At 41.3% G+C, this 19,189-nt stretch overlaps 1 protein-coding gene across 1 annotated transcript in view; it reads left to right on the top strand.

Moving 5' to 3' along the window:
- The window catches only part of ZYG11B (zyg-11 family member B, cell cycle regulator), a gene marked incomplete at both ends in the record, with an annotated part of 61,654 nt that overhangs the window by 34,640 nt on the left and 7,825 nt on the right, over positions 1 to 19,189 (top strand). The window contains 4 exons of the mRNA XM_080692246.1: positions 8,596 to 8,695; positions 9,190 to 9,240; positions 14,139 to 14,300; positions 14,422 to 14,469. Of these exons, the coding sequence (XP_080548372.1) occupies positions 8,596 to 8,695; positions 9,190 to 9,240; positions 14,139 to 14,300; positions 14,422 to 14,469 (361 nt within the window). The remainder of the gene's footprint in view (positions 1 to 8,595; positions 8,696 to 9,189; positions 9,241 to 14,138; positions 14,301 to 14,421; positions 14,470 to 19,189) is intronic.

A 19,189-nucleotide genomic window follows, 5' to 3' on the forward strand; every position in this document is an offset into this window, starting at 1 on the left:
AACCCAGCGACTCATGAGGCTAAGGCAGGAAGATCCCAAGTTGCCAAATTTGGCAACGTAGCAAGGCCCTGGCTCAAATTAAAAGTAAAGAGCCAGGCATGGTGATGCACACTTATAATCCCAGTACGTGGGATTATAAGGTTCATAGACAGCCTCAATAACTTAATGAAGTCTGCTATAACTTAGAACCTATTTAAAAATAAAAGAAGCCGGGCGTGGTGGCGTGTAATCCCAGCATTCGGGAGGTTGAGACTGGAGGATCGCAGTTCGCGGACAGCCTCAGCTACTTAGTGAGGCACTCCGTAACTTAATGAGACCCTGTTTCAAAATAAAGAATAAAAAATAAGACAGGGGTATAGCTCAGAGATTGAATACCCCTGAGTTCATTCCCCAGACCTGCAATAAATAAATAAATAAATAAAAATAAATTAAAAAATAAAAATAAAAATAAAAGAATAAAATCAGGTTGGGGTTATAGCTCAGAGACAGAATGCCCCTGAGTTTTATCCTTAGAATCACACACACAAAAAATTAAAAATAAAAACATCAAGGGGAGTCAGGCATGGTGGCACACACTTGGCAATCCCAGCATTTAGGAGGCTGAGACAGGAGGCTCAATACTGGAAAAAAGGCGGCGGGGGGGGGGGGGGCCTGTGTATGTAGCTCAGTTGTAGAGTGCCTCTGCCCTCAATCTCCAGTATCACCCAAGGAGGAGGAAACTGAATCATAGATTCAGTGTCTTGCCCATGGTTTTGTGACTAGTAATTGAAAACTCAGTTCTTCTAGTTCCAAGTACAGTGTTTTATTCTCCATAACACACTCTCATTATTATCACTATTTGGTATTAAATTGTGGAGGAAAATTTTAAAACAGAGGTTAAGGAAAACAATATAGTTAGATTGGATTCTCTTAAATATAATGGGGTCTCTTGTTTTCTAAGATGTTGTAACTTGGGAGCTATAAAGGTGATTTTGTTCTTTGTTTTACTATTTTAAAGTATATTTAATGTTGGCACTTTGCAAAGGAAATTTATACATTATGATTTAGCAAGAAATGTATTTATCAAGCAGTAATTTTACTGAAATTTATTTTTCACAGAGTACATTGTTAATCTGGTATTGCTAAGAAATGAAACATTTTATGTATTACTTAAATGCTTAGCCAGGTATAGTGGCACACTTGTAATCAGTTGGGAGGCTGAGACAAGAAGATCATAGGTTCAAGGCTAGCCTCAGCTACTTAGGCCCTTCTAATTTAGCCAGACCCTGTTTCAAAATAAAGAATAGAAAATAGGGCTTGGAGTGTAGCTTGGAGGTAGAATGCCCATGGGTTCAATACCAGTACTACAAAAAAAAAAAAAGAAAAAAGAAAAAAAGTAAATATTTGAGCTGGGCATGGTAGTGTACACACTAGTAATCCTAGTACTTGAGAGGCTGAGAGAAGAGGATTGCAGGGTCACAGCCAGCCCCAGCAATTTAGGCCCTCAACAATTTAGATCCTGTTAAAAAAAAAAAAAAAAAAAGCTGGGTGTGGTGTAATCCCGGTAATGCTTGTAATCCCAGTACTTGGAAGGCTGAGACAGGAGGATCCAAATTTGCAACTAGCCTCAGCTACTTAGTGAGGCCCTCCACAACTGAGTGAGACTCTGTTTCAAAATAAAGAATAAAAAAATCAGGCTGGGGTATAGCGTGGAGGTAGAATGCCCCTGGGTTCAATCCCCAGCACCACACACAAAAATAAATAAAGTAAAATTGGGCTGGTAGTACAGCACAGAGGTAGAATGCCCCTGAGTTCAATTTCCTAGTACCACACACACATAAATAAATACACACACACACACACACACACACACACACACACACACACACACACATTTTTTTTTGCGGTACGGGGGATTAAACCCAGGGGCATTCTACCTTCGAGGTACAGAGATACACCCCAACCCTAGTTTATATTCTCTATTTTGAAACAGGGTCTCACTGAGTTGCAAAGGCTAAGTAGCAAGAGGCTAGCTGTGAACCGTAATTCTCCTGTCTCAGCCTCCTGAATGCTGGGATTACAAGTGTGAACCATCATACCTGGTGAAAATAAATTAATTAGAAAAATAAAAATAAAAGCCAGGAGCCGGGTGTGGTGGTGCACGCTTGTAATCCCAGTACTTAGGAGGCTGAGACAGGAGGATCACAGGTTCACGGCCAGCCTCAGCTACTTAGTGAGGCCCTCTGCAATTTAGTGAGACCCTGTTTCAAAATAAAGAATGGCCGGGCGTGGTGGCGCACACTTGTAATCCCAGTGCTTGGGAGGCTGAGACAGGAGGATTGCATAGGTTCAAAGCCAGCCTCAGCTACTTAGTGAAGGTAGTGAGACCCTGTTTCCAAATAAAGTATAAAAATAGGTCTGGGACTATAGCCTGGAGGTAGAAAAGCCTCTGGATTCCACCCCCAGTACCACAAGAAAGAAAAGAAAAGAAAAGGAAAGAAAGGTAGGTAGGGCCGGGGGTGTAGCCCAGAGGTAGAATGCCTCTGGGATCCATCCCCAGTACTACAAAACATAAAACAAATAAATAAATAAACAAATAAATAAAAGCTGGGCATGGTGGCCCATCCCTGTAATTCCACTACCTAGGAGATTGAGAATACCAATAATTGGCCTGATCCAAGATGTCCTTGGGAATATAAAGATGTAACTATAAATTTGGGAAGTTGCAGAGCAATAATCCATTCCATTAGCCGGGTGTGGTTGTGCATGTTTGTGATCCCAGCATTTGGCAGGCTAAGATGGGAGGATCGCAGTCCAAGGCCAGCCTCAGCTACTACTTAGTGAGGCCCTTTGCAACTCAGTGAGACCCTGTTTCAAAACAAATAATAAAAAATAGGGCTGGTGGTGTAGCTCAGAGGTAGAATGCCCGTGTTCCATTCCCAGTACCACACACAAACACAAAAATAATCCATTCCATTATAATTCAGACAACGTATATTAAGCACTGTGTGTCAGTCACTGTATGGGTGTTTGGCATAAAGGGCTAAACAAGATACAGTTTCTTCCCTCAAGGACCTCTCAGGCCCTTGTGGAGTTTAGGCAAGTCTCCAGATGATCCAGATCTCTGACAGAGGGGTGTGTGTGTGTGTGTATGTGTGTGTGTGTGTGTGCATACGTGCATGACTGAGTGTGAAACAAGGGGCCTTCTACCTCTGGGTTATACCCCCAGTCCTATTTTATTTATTTTTATTTGGAAACAGGGTCTTGCTAAATTGCTGAGGCTGTCCTTACACCTGTAATCCTTCTGTCTCAGCCTCCCAAGCACTGGGATCACCAGTGCGTACTGCCATGCCTGGCTGACAGAGTTCTAAACAAAGCATTAAGGAGTTAAAAAGACACCGATAAATTCATGAAGAAAAGTTTCTTAAAGGAAGTGGTATATGAGCTGAGTCTTGAAGTCTGAGATTATGGAAAAGATAATGTTATCTTGATTTTTCTCCCACATTTAGTACTTTAGCAAATCCAGCTCTATATTTAGAATATATGCAGAATTCCACCATTTCTCTTTACTTCCATTTCTATCACTCAGACTAGACTAAAAGTAATTTTTCTCTCAAGTTATTGTAGTAGCCTCTGAACTGCTGTCCTGCTATGTCCTTGCTTTCCTGAAGTTTACTCTAAACACAGATAAAGTCATCATGTTAAATGCAAGGCAAGGCCTGGTGGTGCACCCTTGTAATCCCAGTACTTGGGAGGCTGAGACAGGAGGATCACAGGTTCCCAGCCAGCCTCAGCTATTTAGTGAGGCCTTCCGCAACTTAGCAAGACCATTTCAAAATAAGGAATAAGAAATATGTCTGGGAGTGTAGCTCGGGGCTAGAATGCTCCTGGGTTCAATCCCCAGTTCTGCAAAAATAAAATAAATAAAAAGGGCTGGGGGTGTAACTTGGAGGTAGAATGTCCCTGAGTTCATTCCCCAGTACCACAAAAAGGAAAAGAAAAAGAGCCAGACGTGGTGGCTCACGCTTGTAATCCTCATGCTTGGGAGGCTGAGACAGGAGGATCGCACAGGTTTGAAGCCAGCCTCAGCTACATAGTGAGGCTCTCAGCAAATTAGTGAGACACTGTTTCCAAATAAAGTATAAAATAGGTCTGGGAGTATAGCCCAAAGGTAGAAAAGACCCTGGGTTCCACCCCCAAAAACATAAAAAAAAAGAAAAGAAAAGAAAGAAAAAATATAAGTGTATATTTATATTTAAGTATAAATATTTTAAATATAAAATAGGCTATAATGCCAGGCATGGTGACGTGTGCTTATAATACCAGTACTTGGGAGGCTGAGACAGGAGAATTGTTTGTGGTCAGCCTAAACTAGATAGTGAGACCCTGTTTTAAAAATAAAAAATGGGGATTACCGGGAAGATGGCGACCGAGAAAAGCGGGGCTTAAGAGCCCTGCTAACAACCAATCTCCGTTACCACAAAATCAGCGCCTTTCATAGCCAGAAAACACCATCACCAGAGAAACAAAAAAATCACCAGGCTCCAGAGAGAAAGCGGACTGAGAATAGAGCTCAGAGCCACAGAGGAGATAACCGGCCTCACGCCCGAGGACGCGGCAGCAGCGCCATACTGCCGGCGGCAGCGGCAAACTCACCGGACGGCTACAGCAAGCCGAGGTGAGCCGCTGCGGAACAGCCAGGCGGGATTTCTCGCTGCAGGTAAAATCTAAAGCTCCCAGTGGCTGAGCTCAGCACACGCCGCAGGGATTCAGAGTAGAAATCAAAACCAAGAAGAAATACACCAGCCTCACGGCCGAGGGCGTAACAGCGGCACCATATTGCCACCGGTGGCAGCAGCAGAGAATTCACCGAATCCAGTACAGCTATATCTGCGTACTCAATAACAGTGAGTCAAATTGCGGGCCACAGAGGAGAAATCCCAGTACTGTACTCCCTGGGACTTGACCCAGTGGGGGAGGGGCGGTGGCAGAGATATCACACCATAGGAGAACGTGCAACCTGGCACCCCCCACAGTCTAAAGCAGCCTCTATCGACTCCCTGGGTCGGAGACTCTGTGATACAACCCAGTAAAGGAGTAGTGGGGTCTGAGATACTACTGACTCGAGATCTAGAACACCTTAAGCGAAGTCATAGTGACCCAAGGGAAGAACCCAGAGAAGGCACAAACTTCCGAAATCATGGGAAAGAGGAATAATACTGGAGCAATGAATGGCCACAACCCCACAACATCAGAACCCGATAAAACAGAAAATCAGAGATTTCTAGAAGATCAAATCAGGAAAATAACTGTAGAAATAATAGAGGTGCTTCGAAAAGAACTCAGAGAGAGCCAAAAAGAGATAAAGGATGCAATTAATGAAGTAAAGGCCTCAATTCAAAGCACAAACAACCGATTAGAACACATGGAGAACAGAATCTCGCTCTTAGAAGATGATCATTCCAAAATTAACGCATAGTTTCTAATCTAGAAAAAAATATCCAACAGCAGGAATCTGACATTGAAGAAATATGGGCCCATTTTAAGAGAGCTAACCTAAGAATAATTGGAATAGAGGAGGGAAAAGAAAGTGAAACCAAAGGGATCAACAATCTCTTCAAGGAAGTAATAGCAGAAAATTTTCCAAACATAGAGCAAGAGGTTGATACATAGGTCCAGGAAACTTATAGAACTCCCTTTAGACAGGATCGGAGAAGAGGATCCTCACGCCACATAATTGTCAAAATGACCAATGTGGAAGCCAAGCAGAGAATCTTAAAGGCAACAAAAACAAAGGGCCAAGTGACATTCAGAGGCAAGCCAATTAGAATCACTCCAGACTTCCCAAACCAAGTCATGAGAGCCAGAAGGGCTTGGAGTAACATATTCCAAACTCTGAAAGAAAACAACTTCCAGCCCAAAATTTCCTACCCAGCAAAACTTTCTATCAAGTTAGATGGAGAAATAAGAAGCTTCCATGACAAACAGAAACTGAAGGAATTTTTGTCTTCAAAACCAGCCCTAGAGAAAATACTCAAAGAGATTAACTACAAAGAAGAAAAAGGTAACACACACCAGAACCAGAGAAACAAGATTTTCCATCCAACAGACAACTAAGATTGGTTATCTGTGGAGATTCATTACTTATGTTAGTCTTTTACCTATCTCTAAATGGTATTGTTTGCCTTTATTGTTGTTAATTTTTAGGATTTCTAGTTGGAATATTAATATACCTTCAGATATAGCATTTGGAAATATTTTATCCCATTCTATTAGTAACTGTTAACTCTGTTTACATTGTCTTTGGATATACAATATGTTTTTTATTTTTTAGGGAGTTTGTATACTCTTCTGTTGCCTGTGCCATTGAAATCATATCCAAGAAATCACTGCCAATTTCAGTGTTGTGAGGTTTTATGACCCAGATTTTCTCCTAAAAGTTTATAGTCTTAAGATTTATATTTAGGTCTTTTATCTATTTTGAGTTAATATTTGTATATGGGATTAGGTAAGGGTCCAACTTTATTCTTTCCCATGTAATTATTATGTTTCAACAATATTTAGTTAAAATATTATTATTTCTACCACCAAATGTTCGTGGAAACCTTGTCAAAAATAACTTGACAATATAGGGAAGAATATAGCTCTAGGCTTTTATTTAACTCCAATGGTTTATATATCTGCCTTTAGAATAGTACTACACTGTTTCAATTATTGTAGCTTTATATGGTTTGAAATCAGAAAATATATATCTTCTAGCTTTGTTCTATTTCAAGATCGTTTTGGGTATCTAGAGTCCATATTCCATATTAGGATAGATTTTTTTTCTGAAAAATAAATATATAAATATATGATAGTTTCACCTAAAAAAATAGAAAAAAATATTCTCTGGTAAGAAAGAAAGTAAAAAGAAATATTGAAATGTTATCTTTAAGTCATCAAAAGCTTGGTATCAGACAAATGAAACTGTTATGTGAGATTATCATTTTAAATTTTGGATAAATTGCTATAATACTAGATGTCAACCACTAAGCCAAGCATGGGAGAGAGGGATGGGGAGAGAATGGGGTGGGGATCGGGTTGGGGCTGACTGGGCGATGTGTGCATGTATGTCTACAAAAGTTTGTATCCCACTATGATGTATGAATACAGTGCACCAATTAAAAAAATAAATAAATAAATTAAAAAAATAAAAATAAAAAATGGGGCTGAAGCTGGGCGTGGTGGCACAGGCTTGTAATCCAGCATTTAGGAGGCTGAAACCTGATGATCCTGGTTTGCGGACAGCCTCAGCTACTTAGTGAGGCCCTCTGCAACTTAGTGAGACCCTGTTTCAAAATAAAGAATAAAAAATAGGGCAGGGGGTATACCTCGGGGGTCGAATGAGCCTGGGTTCCATCCCCAGCACCCCCCCCCCAAATGGGGCTGATCTTGGTGTGATGGCATATGCTTATAATCCCAGCATTTGGGAGGCTGAGACAGGAGGATCGTGGTTTGCAGCCAGCCTCAGCTACTTAGGCCCTTTGCAACTCAGTGAGACTATTTCAAAATAATAAAAAATAGGGCTGAGGATGTAGATCAGAGGTAGAATGCCCCTGGAATCCATCGCCAGTATTGCAAAAAAAATTTTTTTTAAAAAGCAAGCTATAATTCTAGAAGATGAAATGCCAGTTTTTACCATATTTTCTAAACTTTTAATTCTTTACAAAATACTTACTAGAAGGCTGGGATGTAATTCAGTGGTAAAGTGCTTGCATGTGCAAGCCCTGGGTTCAATCCCAAATACAAAAAATAGTTACCAGAATTAATAAGGCATTGTCTATAAAACACAAAGTGTTAGAGGCTGAGATTGGAGGATCACAGATTTGTAGTCAGCCTCAGCAACTTAGTGAGGGCTTCCACAGTTTAGTGAGATCCTGTTTCTTTTTCTTTCTTTTTTTTTTGGTCTGGGGATAGAACCCAGGGGCATTGGGCTTCCAAGCTACACCCACTGCCCTATTTTTTACTCTTTAGTTTGAAACAGGGTCTCACTAAGTTGTAGAGGGCCTCACTAAGTAGCTGAGGCTGTCTGCGAACCGTGATCCTCTTGTCTCAGACTCCTGAATGCTGGGATTACAAGCATGCATCACCACGCCTGGCTGAGAGCCTGTTTCAAAATAAAAAATAAAATAGGGCTGGGGGCCAGGTGTGAGGTTGAGACAGGAGGATTGCACAGGTTTGAAGCCAGCCTCAGCTACTTAGTGAGACCCTGTTTTCAAATAAAATATAAAATAGGTTTGGAAGTATAGCTTGGAGGTAGAAAGCTTCTGGGTTCCACCCCCAGTACCACCAAACATAAACAAACAAACAAACAAACAAATAAATAAATAGGGCTGGGGGTGTAGCTCAGAGGTAGAATGCCCTTGGGTTATCCCTAGTACTACATACATACATATATACATACATACACACACACTAACAATAACAAAAATAATAATGATAATTCTCTTATCATTTAAGAGGAATTTCCCTTTCTTTTTCACTTATTTCAATTGCATATCAGTTCCTAACTGGAGCTTTGATCTGTGCCTTGGCCTCCAGGATTATTAACTCATGAATCCTTCTCCGTGTTTTCAGGTTTGAAGCAGCCAAGCTTGTCATGCAGTGGCTCTGCAACCATGAGGATCAGAACATGCAAAGGATGGCAGTTGCTATCATTTCCATCCTGGCTGCCAAGGTATCTGAATGCTTGCTGAATAATTTTTTGTAGGTAGTTGTTTCCTATTGCAATAACTATATTACTCCCAATCAGTGTGCCAGAAATATTGGTAATCCCCTGTGCTAGCCTGCTTATTTTAGCTGCATTAAATATTGCAGAGCTTCAGGTTGATCTGATATTTAGTCTGGCCTTGGAGTCTGTTATAACAACTGTCAGTAAGCCGGGCGTGGTGGCACATGCTTGTAATCTGTACTTGGGAGGCTGAGACAGGAGGATGGTGGTTCATGGATAGCCTCAGCTACTTAGTGAGGTCCCCTGCAACTTAGTAAGACCCTGTTTCAAAATAAAGAATAAATAGGGCTGGGGGTATAGCTCAGAGGTAGAATGCCCCTGGGTTCAATTCCCAGTATTGCAAAAAATTTTATATATATAAAGAATAAAAAATAAAAATAAAATGACAGTACTCACACTGATCAGTCTTAGACATTTCTTTGTCTTATTCTTGCTTCCAGCTTTCTACAGAACAAACTGCACAGCTTGGTGCTGAGCTCTTCATTGTCAGGGTAAGTTCATTATCTCCTCTTTGTAAGCCATTAGAGTATTCATGTTTCATATTTTTAAAGAATTCTTTTTCTTTTTATTACGTTTTTTTTTTTTTAACAGTACTGGGGATTGAACCTAGAGTATTCTACATCTGAGCTATACCTCCAGTTGTATTTTTTATTCTTTCTTTACTTTTTTTGGGGGGGGTTACTGGGGATGGAACTCAGGGGCATTCTACCTCTGAGCTACACCCCATCCCTATTTTTTTTTTTTTTTTTTTTTTTTTTTTTGTGGTAGTGGGGTTTCTGGAAACCCTTCTACCACTGGGCTACACACCCAGACCTATTTTATACTTTTATTTGGAAACAGGGTCTCTTAAGCTAGTGACACTGGCTTCGATCCTCCTGTCTCCACCTCCCAGGTGCGGTGATTACAAGCATGTGCCACCACGCATGGCCTACCCCAGCCCTATTTTTTATTCTTTATTTTGAAACAGGATCTCACTGAGTTGCAAAGGGCCTCACTAAGTAGTAGCTGAGGCTGTCCATGAATCACGATCTTCCTGTCTCAGCCTCCCAAATGCTGGGATTACAAGCATGCGCCATCGTGCTTGGCTTTATTTTTTATTTTGAGACAGAGTCTTACTAAGTTGCAGAGGCCCTAAATAGCTGAGGCTGGCTATAAACCTGCAGTCCTGTCTCAACCTCCCAAGTACTGGGATTCGATCCTGAGCCACCACACCTGGCACTTCTTTTTTTTTTTTTTTTCTTTTCCTTGTGGTGCTGAGGATTGAACCCAGGGGCATTCTATCTCTGAATTACACCCTCAGCTCAATTTTTTATTTATTTTGAAGCAGGGTCTCACTAAATTGCAGGGAGCCTCGCTAAGTAGCTGAAACTGGCCACAAACCCAGATATCCTCCTGTGTCAGCCTCCCAAGTACTGGGATTACAAGTATGCACCACCATTCCTGGCTTCTTTTTTTGTTGTTGTTGGCACTAGAAATAGAGGTGAGGGGCATCCTACCTATGAACTATACCCCCAAGCCTTTGCTAAATTGCTGAGGCTGATTTGAAACCTGTAATCCTCATGTGTCAGCCTCTCAAATACTGGGATTATAAACATGTGAGACCACGCCTAGCTTTTTTATTACTTCCTAATGGATATATTAATTTCCTTTCACAGAGGCAGCTTTATCCCTTAACTGATAGAGCCCTGAATAGGAGTCAGATAATCTAGCTTCTAACTTGTAAATTCATTTTGTAAATTTAGACAAATTACTTGAATGACTCAGGCCTGGGCAGGTAGGTGGTCAGGGCTATAATCACTTGGAAGGTTGAGACGAAAGAATTGCATATTTAATGTCAGTGTGTAATAATTTAGCAAGAACCTGTTTCTTTCTTCTTTTCCTTTTTTTTAGTGTCCTGGGGATTTTTTTTTTTCTCTCTGTACTGGGGATAGAATCCAGGGGCATTATACCTCTGAGCTACACCCTAAGCCCTAGTTTTTATTCTTTATTTTTGAAATGGTCTCACTGAGTTGCAAAGGGCCTCACTAAGTAGCTCAGGCTGTCCGCAAACTGCTATCCTCAATCCTCCCATCTCAGCCTCCCAAATGCTGGGATTACAAGTGGGCACAACTATGTCCGACCAATATGAGATATTTAAACAGGAACAGTGCATGAAAAGTCAAATAAGAGACTTTGTGTGTAGTGCTGGGAATTAAATCTAGGGGCATTCTACCTCTGAGCTTATACCCTCAGCTCCATTTTATTTTTTACTTGGAAATAGGATTTCACCAAGTTACTGAGAAGCCTCACTAAATTTCTGAGGCTGGCTTCAAACATACAATCCTCCTGTCTCACTCCCAAGTACTGGGATTATATGCATGTGTTGCCATGCCTGGCCTTGACTTTTTCCCCATGACATAAATTATGGAGCCGGACGTGATGGCGCACACTTGTAATCCCAGCGCTTGGGAGGCTGAGACAGGGAGGATCACACAGGTTTGAAGCCAGCCTCAACTACTTAGGCTCTCAGCAACTTAGTGAGAACTTGTTTCCAAATAAATTATAAAATGAGGGGGTATAGCCCAGAGGTAGAAAGCCCCTGGGTTCCACTCTCCAGTACCAAAAAAAGTTATGTATGTAATTAAAAAGGGTAAGTCATTGATTTGACAAATATATATAGTACTCATCTGCCACCGTACTATATTTTAGGATTCATCTTGAATTTTCTGTATCTTGCCCAGAGCAAACTCATAATATAGTTGAAAAATAGCTATGTAAAACCTGTTGTACAGCCAGGCATGGTGGCACATGCTTGTAATCCCAGTTCTTGGGAGGCTGGGATAGGAGGATTGCAGGTTTTCAGCCAGCCTCAGCTGCTTAGTGAGGCCCTCTGTAACTTAGTGAGACCCTGTTTCAAAATAAAGAATGAAAAAAATAGGCTGGGGGTATAGCTTGGAGGTAAAATGCTCTTGGATTCAACTCCTAGAACCATACACACACACACACACACACACACACACACACACACACACACACACACACACACACACACCCTACTGTACAGGTATGAGTGAAAAAGTTATAAAGGGAGGGAAGGCTAGTTGGGTATGATGGTACATGGCCCGTGATTTCAGTTACTCTCAAGGCTGAGGCAAGAGGACTGTAACTTCTTTATATCTAATATACATTTTAATTCTTTTAGCACTGAATGTAGTTTATCCTTTTTAATTAAGTCTTCCAATTCTTACTTTCTCTTACTAATTGACTACGAACTACTTACTATTTCTCAGACTCTACTCTCTTCCCTAGAAGATGAGGATAATAAAACTACAATATACAATATAACTTGCTGGTGTTTAATAAATGTTACTTTCATTCTCTTCCCCCCATACTTTTTTTTGAACCCAGCTGCATTCTACCTTCAACTATACCTCCGGCCATATTTTTTGTGGTACCAAGGATTGAACCCAGAGGCCTTCTACCTCTGAGCTATAACCCCAGCCCTAATTTTTATTCTTTATTTTGAAACAGGGACTCACAGAGTTGCAGAAGGCCTCCCTGAGTAGCTGAGGCTGGCCATGAATCTGTAATCCTCCTGTCTCAATCTCCCAAGTACTGGGATTACAAGTGGGCACCACTTATTTATTTATTTATTTATTTATTTATTTATTTATTTTGCAGTACTGGGGATAAAACCCAGGGGCATTCTACCTCCGAGCTACACACCATCCCTATTTTTTATTCTTTATTATATATATTTTTTGTGGTACTGGGGGTGGAATCCAAGGGCTTTTCTACCTCTAGGCTATACTCCCAGACCTATTTTATATTTTACTTGGAAACAGGGTCTTATGAAGTTGCTGAGAGCCTCACTAAGTAGCTGAAGCTGGGTTCGAACTTGTGTGATCCTCCTATCTCAGCCTCCCAAGCTTTGGGATTACAAGTGTGTGCCACCACACCCGGCTTTACTTTTTATTTTCAAACAGGGTATCACTGAGTTGCAAAGGGCCTCACTTAGTAGCTGAGGCTATCTGTGAACCACAATTCTCCTGTCTCAGCCTTCCAAATGCTGGGATTACAAGCATGTACCACCACACCTGGCTTGTTTTTATTATTTTGAAACAGAATCTCACTATGTTGTTGTCAGCCTTACTAGATTGCTGAAGCTGCCTTTGAACTGGTGATCCTCCTATCTATGGCCTCCCAAGTACTGCGATTACAGGCATGTGCCATCTGGCCAGCACCCTCCACCTTTTTTGAATCTCAGGTTCTGAAATAAGAATATACTACATCCAATTAAGATAGTTGGTCACCAAGATAGTTGGCCTACAAGCCAGGCATGGTGGTGCACACCTGTAATCCCAGTACTTGGGGTGGCTGAGATAGGAGGATTGTAGGTTTGAGACCATTGCTCATTGACTTATTAAAACCATATTTCAAAATAAAAAATAAAAGGTCTTGGGGAGTAGCTCAGTCCTAGAGCACTCTTGGACCTAACCCTTATTATCGTATAGAGATAGATAGAAAGATAGATAGATAGTTGGTCCAGCCAGGATAGGTGGTGCACACCTGTAATCCCAGTGACCAGGAGGCTGAGGCAGAAGGATCTCATATTTGAGGCTACACCATGGAAAATCTAACAAAACCTTGTCTTAAAATAAAAAGTTCTAAGCCAAGCCTGGTGGCGCATGCTTATAATCCCAGCATTTGGGAGGCTGATGCAGTAGGATTGCAGTTTGTGAACAGCTGCTTGCTACTACTCAGGCCTTTTGCAACTCAGTGAGACCCTGTTTCAAAATAAAGAATAAAAAAAAAAAAATAATGAGCTGGCTGTGGTGATGTACACTTGTAATCCCAGCTTTTTTTTTTTTTTTTTTTTTTTTTTTTGTGGGTCTGGGGATGGAACCTAGAGACATTTGACCTCCAAGATATACCCCCTGCCCTGTTTTTTATTCTTTACTTTGAAACAGGGTCTCATTAAGTTGCGGAGGGCCTCACTAAGTAGCTGAAGCTGTCCGCAAACCGCGATTCTCCAGTCTCAGCCTCCCCAATGCTGGGATTACAAGCGTGAGCCACCACGCCCGGCAAATCCTAACTTTTGGAAGACCGAAACAGGAGGATTATGGTTCACGGACAACCTCAGATACTACTTAGTGAGGCCCACTGCAACTCAGTGAAATCCTGTTTCAAAATAAAGAATAAAAACAGGGATGGGGGTGTAACTTGGAGGTAGAATGACCCTGAGTTCTATCACCAGTACTGGAAAAAAAAAAAGTACTGGGGATATAGCTCAGTGGTAGAGTACTTACCTATAATGTGCAAAGCCCTGGGTTTAGTCCCCAGTATCCCCCCAAAAAAATCACAAATCATAATGATAATTCAATAATGAAAAATTCTGTTTTTGTTTTAGCAACTTCTTCAAATAGTGAAGCAGAAAACCAATCAAAATTCAGTGGACACTACGTTGAAGTTTACTTTGAGTGCACTTTGGAACCTCACAGATGAATCCCCAACAACTTGCAGACACTTTATTGAAAACCAAGGGTTAGAACTCTTCATGAGGGTTCTGGAGGTTAGAATGGGAATTTAATATACTATCTTGACATTTATTGATTTCCTTATTCAAGCTTTTATTTATTATATTGTTATTTGCATAATTTTAGTAATTATAGATTTCTCTTTCTTTTTTATAGTCTTTTCCAACTGAGTCATCCATTCAACAGAAAGTTCTAGGACTTTTGGTAAGATATAAACATTTCCTGTTAAGTTCCAAATTGTAATTATCTTGTGTCTGAGGGAATTCATTGAAAGTTGTTACTGCCAGGTGTGGTGGTGCACGTTTATAATCTTAGTATTTGGGAGGCTGAGACTGGAGGATCACACGTTTGTGGCCAGCCTCAGCTACTTAGTAAGGTCCTCTGCAACTTAGTGGGACCCTGTTTCAAAAATAAAAAGAATGGCCGGGCTTGGTGGCGCACACTTGTAATTCCAGCGCTTGGGAGGCTGAGACAGGAGGATCGCACAGGTTCGAAGCCAGCCTCAGCGACTGAGTAAGGCTCTCGGCAGCTCTCAGGGTCTCAGTGAGACCCTGTTTCCAAATAAAGTATAAAATAGGTCTGGGAGTATAGCTTGGAGGTAGAAAAGCCCCTGGGTTCCACTCCCCGTACCACACACAATAAATAAGTAGATAGATAGATAGATAGATAGATAGATAGATAGATAGAATGAAAATAAGGCTGCAGGTATAGTTCAAAGGTAGAATGCCCCTGGGTTCAATCACCAGTAGCATACACATACAAAATTGCTACTAAGGCAGGTATCACTGTATGTAGGAATACAGGCACACACCTGTATTCCTAGTTACTCAGGAGGCTGAGGGAGGAAGATTTTAAGTTTGAGGCCAGCCTGAGCAATTTAATAAGACTCTGTCTCAAAATTAAATAAAAAAGGGCTGGGGATATAGCCGTGTGTAGCCTTTGGTACAGTCTCCAATAGGGGGGAAAATGTTGCCACTTTGACACAGTGCCATAAACCTGTAATCCCAGTTACTCATGAGGCTAAGGCAGAAGGATCATAAGTTCCAGGCCAGCCTGAGCAACTTGGTGAGCCCTGAACATGGAATCCTCCTGCCTCGGCCTCATAAGTTGCGGCGATTACAGGTGTGTATCATCATGTACGGAGTAAATTGGTATTTGTTTCCACTTGCAAGAATATGAGGTATAAAGCAGTGTGGAGACAGATTTTGGAGAAAGCTGAGAGCTGAAATTTAGGGAGTTCCTAGCTATTCATGAAGTTTTACTCATATAAAGTAGAAAGTGGAAAGCAACTTACATGTCTAGTAATAGAAAAATATTAAATAAATTACAGTATTTGATTGTTCATAGGGTCATAAGGTTATTAGATACAGAAGTTGGCTTAAGTCACCTCAAGAGGAAAGGGGAAATTTATGATAAAAGTTTGAAGCCTGGCGTGGTGGCACACACCTTTAATCCTTGTACTTGGGAAGTTCAGAAAGGAGGATTGCAGGTTCAAGGACAGCCTCAGCAAATAATGAGACTCTCATCAACCAAGTTAAAACCCTGTTTTAAAATAAAAATAGCCAGGCATGGTGGCGCACGCTTGTAATCCCAGCATTCGGGAGGCTGAGACCTGGAGGATCACAGTTCGCGGACAGCCTCAGCTACTTAGTGAGGCCCTCTGCAACTCAGTGAGACCCGGTTTCAAAATAAAGAATAAAAAATAGGGCATGGGGTGTAGCCCGGAGGTCAAATGCCCCTGGGTTCCATCCCCAGACCCGCAAAAAAATAAAAAAATAAACAAATAAAAATAAAAATATGGGAGTGGTGAGTTGGCCCGGGCCACCCTCCCCCCTCATGCCATTTTTGCATGGGGCTGTAACTGTTTTCTGTATTTCTATTTTCTATATTTCTGTCTTTTTAATAAACTTCTTTAAATCTTCAAAAAAATAAAATAAAATAAAAATAAATAGGGCTGGGGGTGTAGCTTAAAAATAGAATGCCCCTGGGTTCTGTCCCCAGTAACACACACACACACACACACACACACACACACACACACAAATTAGTAATTTCTCAAGCTAGGAGTGGTAGTGCATGTTTATAGTCTCAGTACTTGGGAGGCTGAGATAGGAGGATTGCAGGTTTGAGGACAGCCTCATCAAGTAGTAAGACTCTCATTAACCTAGTGAGACCCTGATCAAAATAAAAATAAGGGCTGGGATGTAGCTCCGTGCTAAAGCCCCTGCTTTGCAGGTATGGTGCTCTGGGTTCAATTCCCTGGTTCCAAAAGAAAAAAGACAAAATTATAAGCCGGGCGTGGTGGCGCATGCCTGTAATCTCCGCACTTGGGAGGCTGAAACAGGAGGATCGCACAGGTTCGAAGCCAGCCTCAGCTACTTAGTGAGACCCTGTTTCCAAATAAAGCATAAAATAGGTCTGGGAGTATAGCCCGGAGGTAGAAAGCCTCTGGGTTCCACTCCCAGTAGCACCAAAAAAAAAAAAAAAAAAAAAAAAAAATAATAATAATAATAATAATAAATAAAAATAAAATAGAACTATGAGTATAACTCAAAAGTAGAGACTTCCATCAACCTAGCAAGACCCTGTTTCAAAATAAAAATAAAGCCAGGTGTGGTGGTGCACGCTTGTAATCCCAGCATTCAGGAGGCGTTACAGGGTCTCACAGGAGGATTCCAGGTTCGCCGATAGCCTCAGCTACATAATGAGACCCTTTGCAACTCAGTGAGACCCTGTCTCAAAATAAAGAATAAAAAATAGGGCTGAAGCTGTAGCTTAGAGGTGAATACTGTTAGGTTCCACCCCCAGTACCGCAAAAATAAATACATAAATAAATAAGTAAAAAATAAATATAAAAATAAAATAGGGCTGTGAATGTAGCTCAGAGGTAGAATGCCCCTGGGTACAATCCCTATTGCCACAAAAAGAGGAAAAAAAAAACTTTTTGGAAACAAGGCATAATAGTCATACCTATAATCCCAGTACCTGGGAGGCTGAGACAGAAGGATCACAGGTGTGAGGTCAGGCTTAGCAACTTAGTGAGACCTTGTTTCAAACTAAAAAAACAAAAATAGGGCTGAGGGTATACCTCAGATGCAGAGCATTCCTGGAGTTCTAACTCCAGTACCCCCACACATACACACACATAAATGTTTTGGGAGCAGAGACTATAATTCAGAAATAGAGCACATGTGTGAGGTCTGTGTTCAATCCCCAGCACCCCCCGCCAAGAAAAAGCAGTACATGTGCATGGCATGGTGGCACATGCCTATGATCCCAGTACTTGGGAGGCTGAGATAGGAGGATTACAGGTTTGAGGACAACCTCAACAAATAGTGAGACTCTGAGCAACCTAGTAAGATCCTGTTTAAAAAATATAAATACAGTAAAACTGGGGATGTAGCTTGGAGGTAGAAAACCCCTGGGTTTAATTCTCAGTACCACCAGGAAAAAAAAGTACAATACATGTTTATAAACAGTAAAAAAGTTTTTATTTATTTATTTATTTATTTATTTATTTATTTATTTATTTATTTTTGGTGGTACTGGGGGTGGAATCCAGAGGCTTTCTACCTCTGAGCTATACTCCCAGACCTAATTTATATTTTATTTGGAAGCAGGGTCTCACTAAGTTGTTGAAAGCCTCGCTAAGTAGCTGAGGCTGGCTTCGAACCTGTGCGATCTTCCTGTCTCAGCCTCACAAGCATGGGGATTACAAGTGTGCACCACCACGCCTGGCTTATTATTTTTATTTTTGAGTTTATTTATTTATTTATTTTTGCAGGTCTGGGAATGGAACCCAGGGGCATTCTACCTCTGAGCTACACCCTCAGCCCTATTTTTTATGTTTTACTTTGAAACAGGTCTCACTGAGTTGCAAAGGGCCTCACTAAGTAGCTGAGGCTGTCCTCGAACTGCGATCCTCCTGTCTCAACTCCCAAATGCTGAGATTACAAGCATGGGCCACCACGCCTGGCCAGAAGTGTATTTAAAAAAGTTTAAGACTTGAAGGCCAGGTGTGGTGGCGCACACTTGTAATCCCCATGCTTGGGAGGCAGAGACAGGAGGATCACGCAGGTTCGAAGCCAGGCTTAAGAGACCCTGTTTCCAAGTAAAAATGTAAAAATAGGTCTGGGAGTGTAGCCTGGAGGTAGAAGGGCTTCCGGGAACCCCAGTACCACCACCAAAAAAAAAAAAAAACACGTTTAAGACTTGAGCCAGGCGTGGTGGTGCACACTTGTAATCCCAGAATTTGGGAGGCTGAGATAGAAAGAAGAATTTAAGGTTCATGGCCAGCCTCAACTACTTACTGAAGCCCTCTGCATTTTAGTGAGACTATGTTTTTTTTTTTTTTTTTTTTTTTTTTTGGGTGGTACTGGGAATGGAACCCAGGGGCCTTCTACCTCCGGGCTACACTCCCAGACCTATTTTATATTTTATTTGGAAACAGGGTCTCTTAAGCCAGCTAAGGCTGGCTTCGAACCTGTGCGATCCTGCTGTCTCAGCCTCCCAAGTGCAGGGATTACAAGCGTGCGCCACCACTCCTGGCTGAGACTGTTTTAAAATAAAGAATTTTTTAAAAAGGCTGGAGATATAGCTTGGATGTAGATTGTCACTGGGTTAATCCCTAGTAAACCCCCCCCCCAAAAAAAAAAAATCAAGAATCACAAATAAAGCCAATTAGAAATTGCAAAAAGCTGGTGTGGTTGCACAGGCTTGTTATCCCAGCATTCTGGAGGCTGAGACAAGAGGATCGCAGGTTTACGGACAGCATCAGCTACTTAGTGAAGCCCTCCACAATTTAGTGAGACCTTGTTTCAAAATAAGGAATAAAAAATAGGGCAGAGGGTGTAGCTCGGAGGTTGAATGCCCCTGGGTTCTACCCCTAGACCTGCAAAAAAAAAAAAAAAAAAAAAAAAAGAAT

Source organism: Muscardinus avellanarius, assembly GCF_963383645.1.
Source record: "Muscardinus avellanarius genome assembly, chromosome: 3".
Lineage (NCBI taxonomy): Eukaryota > Metazoa > Chordata > Mammalia > Rodentia > Gliridae > Muscardinus > Muscardinus avellanarius.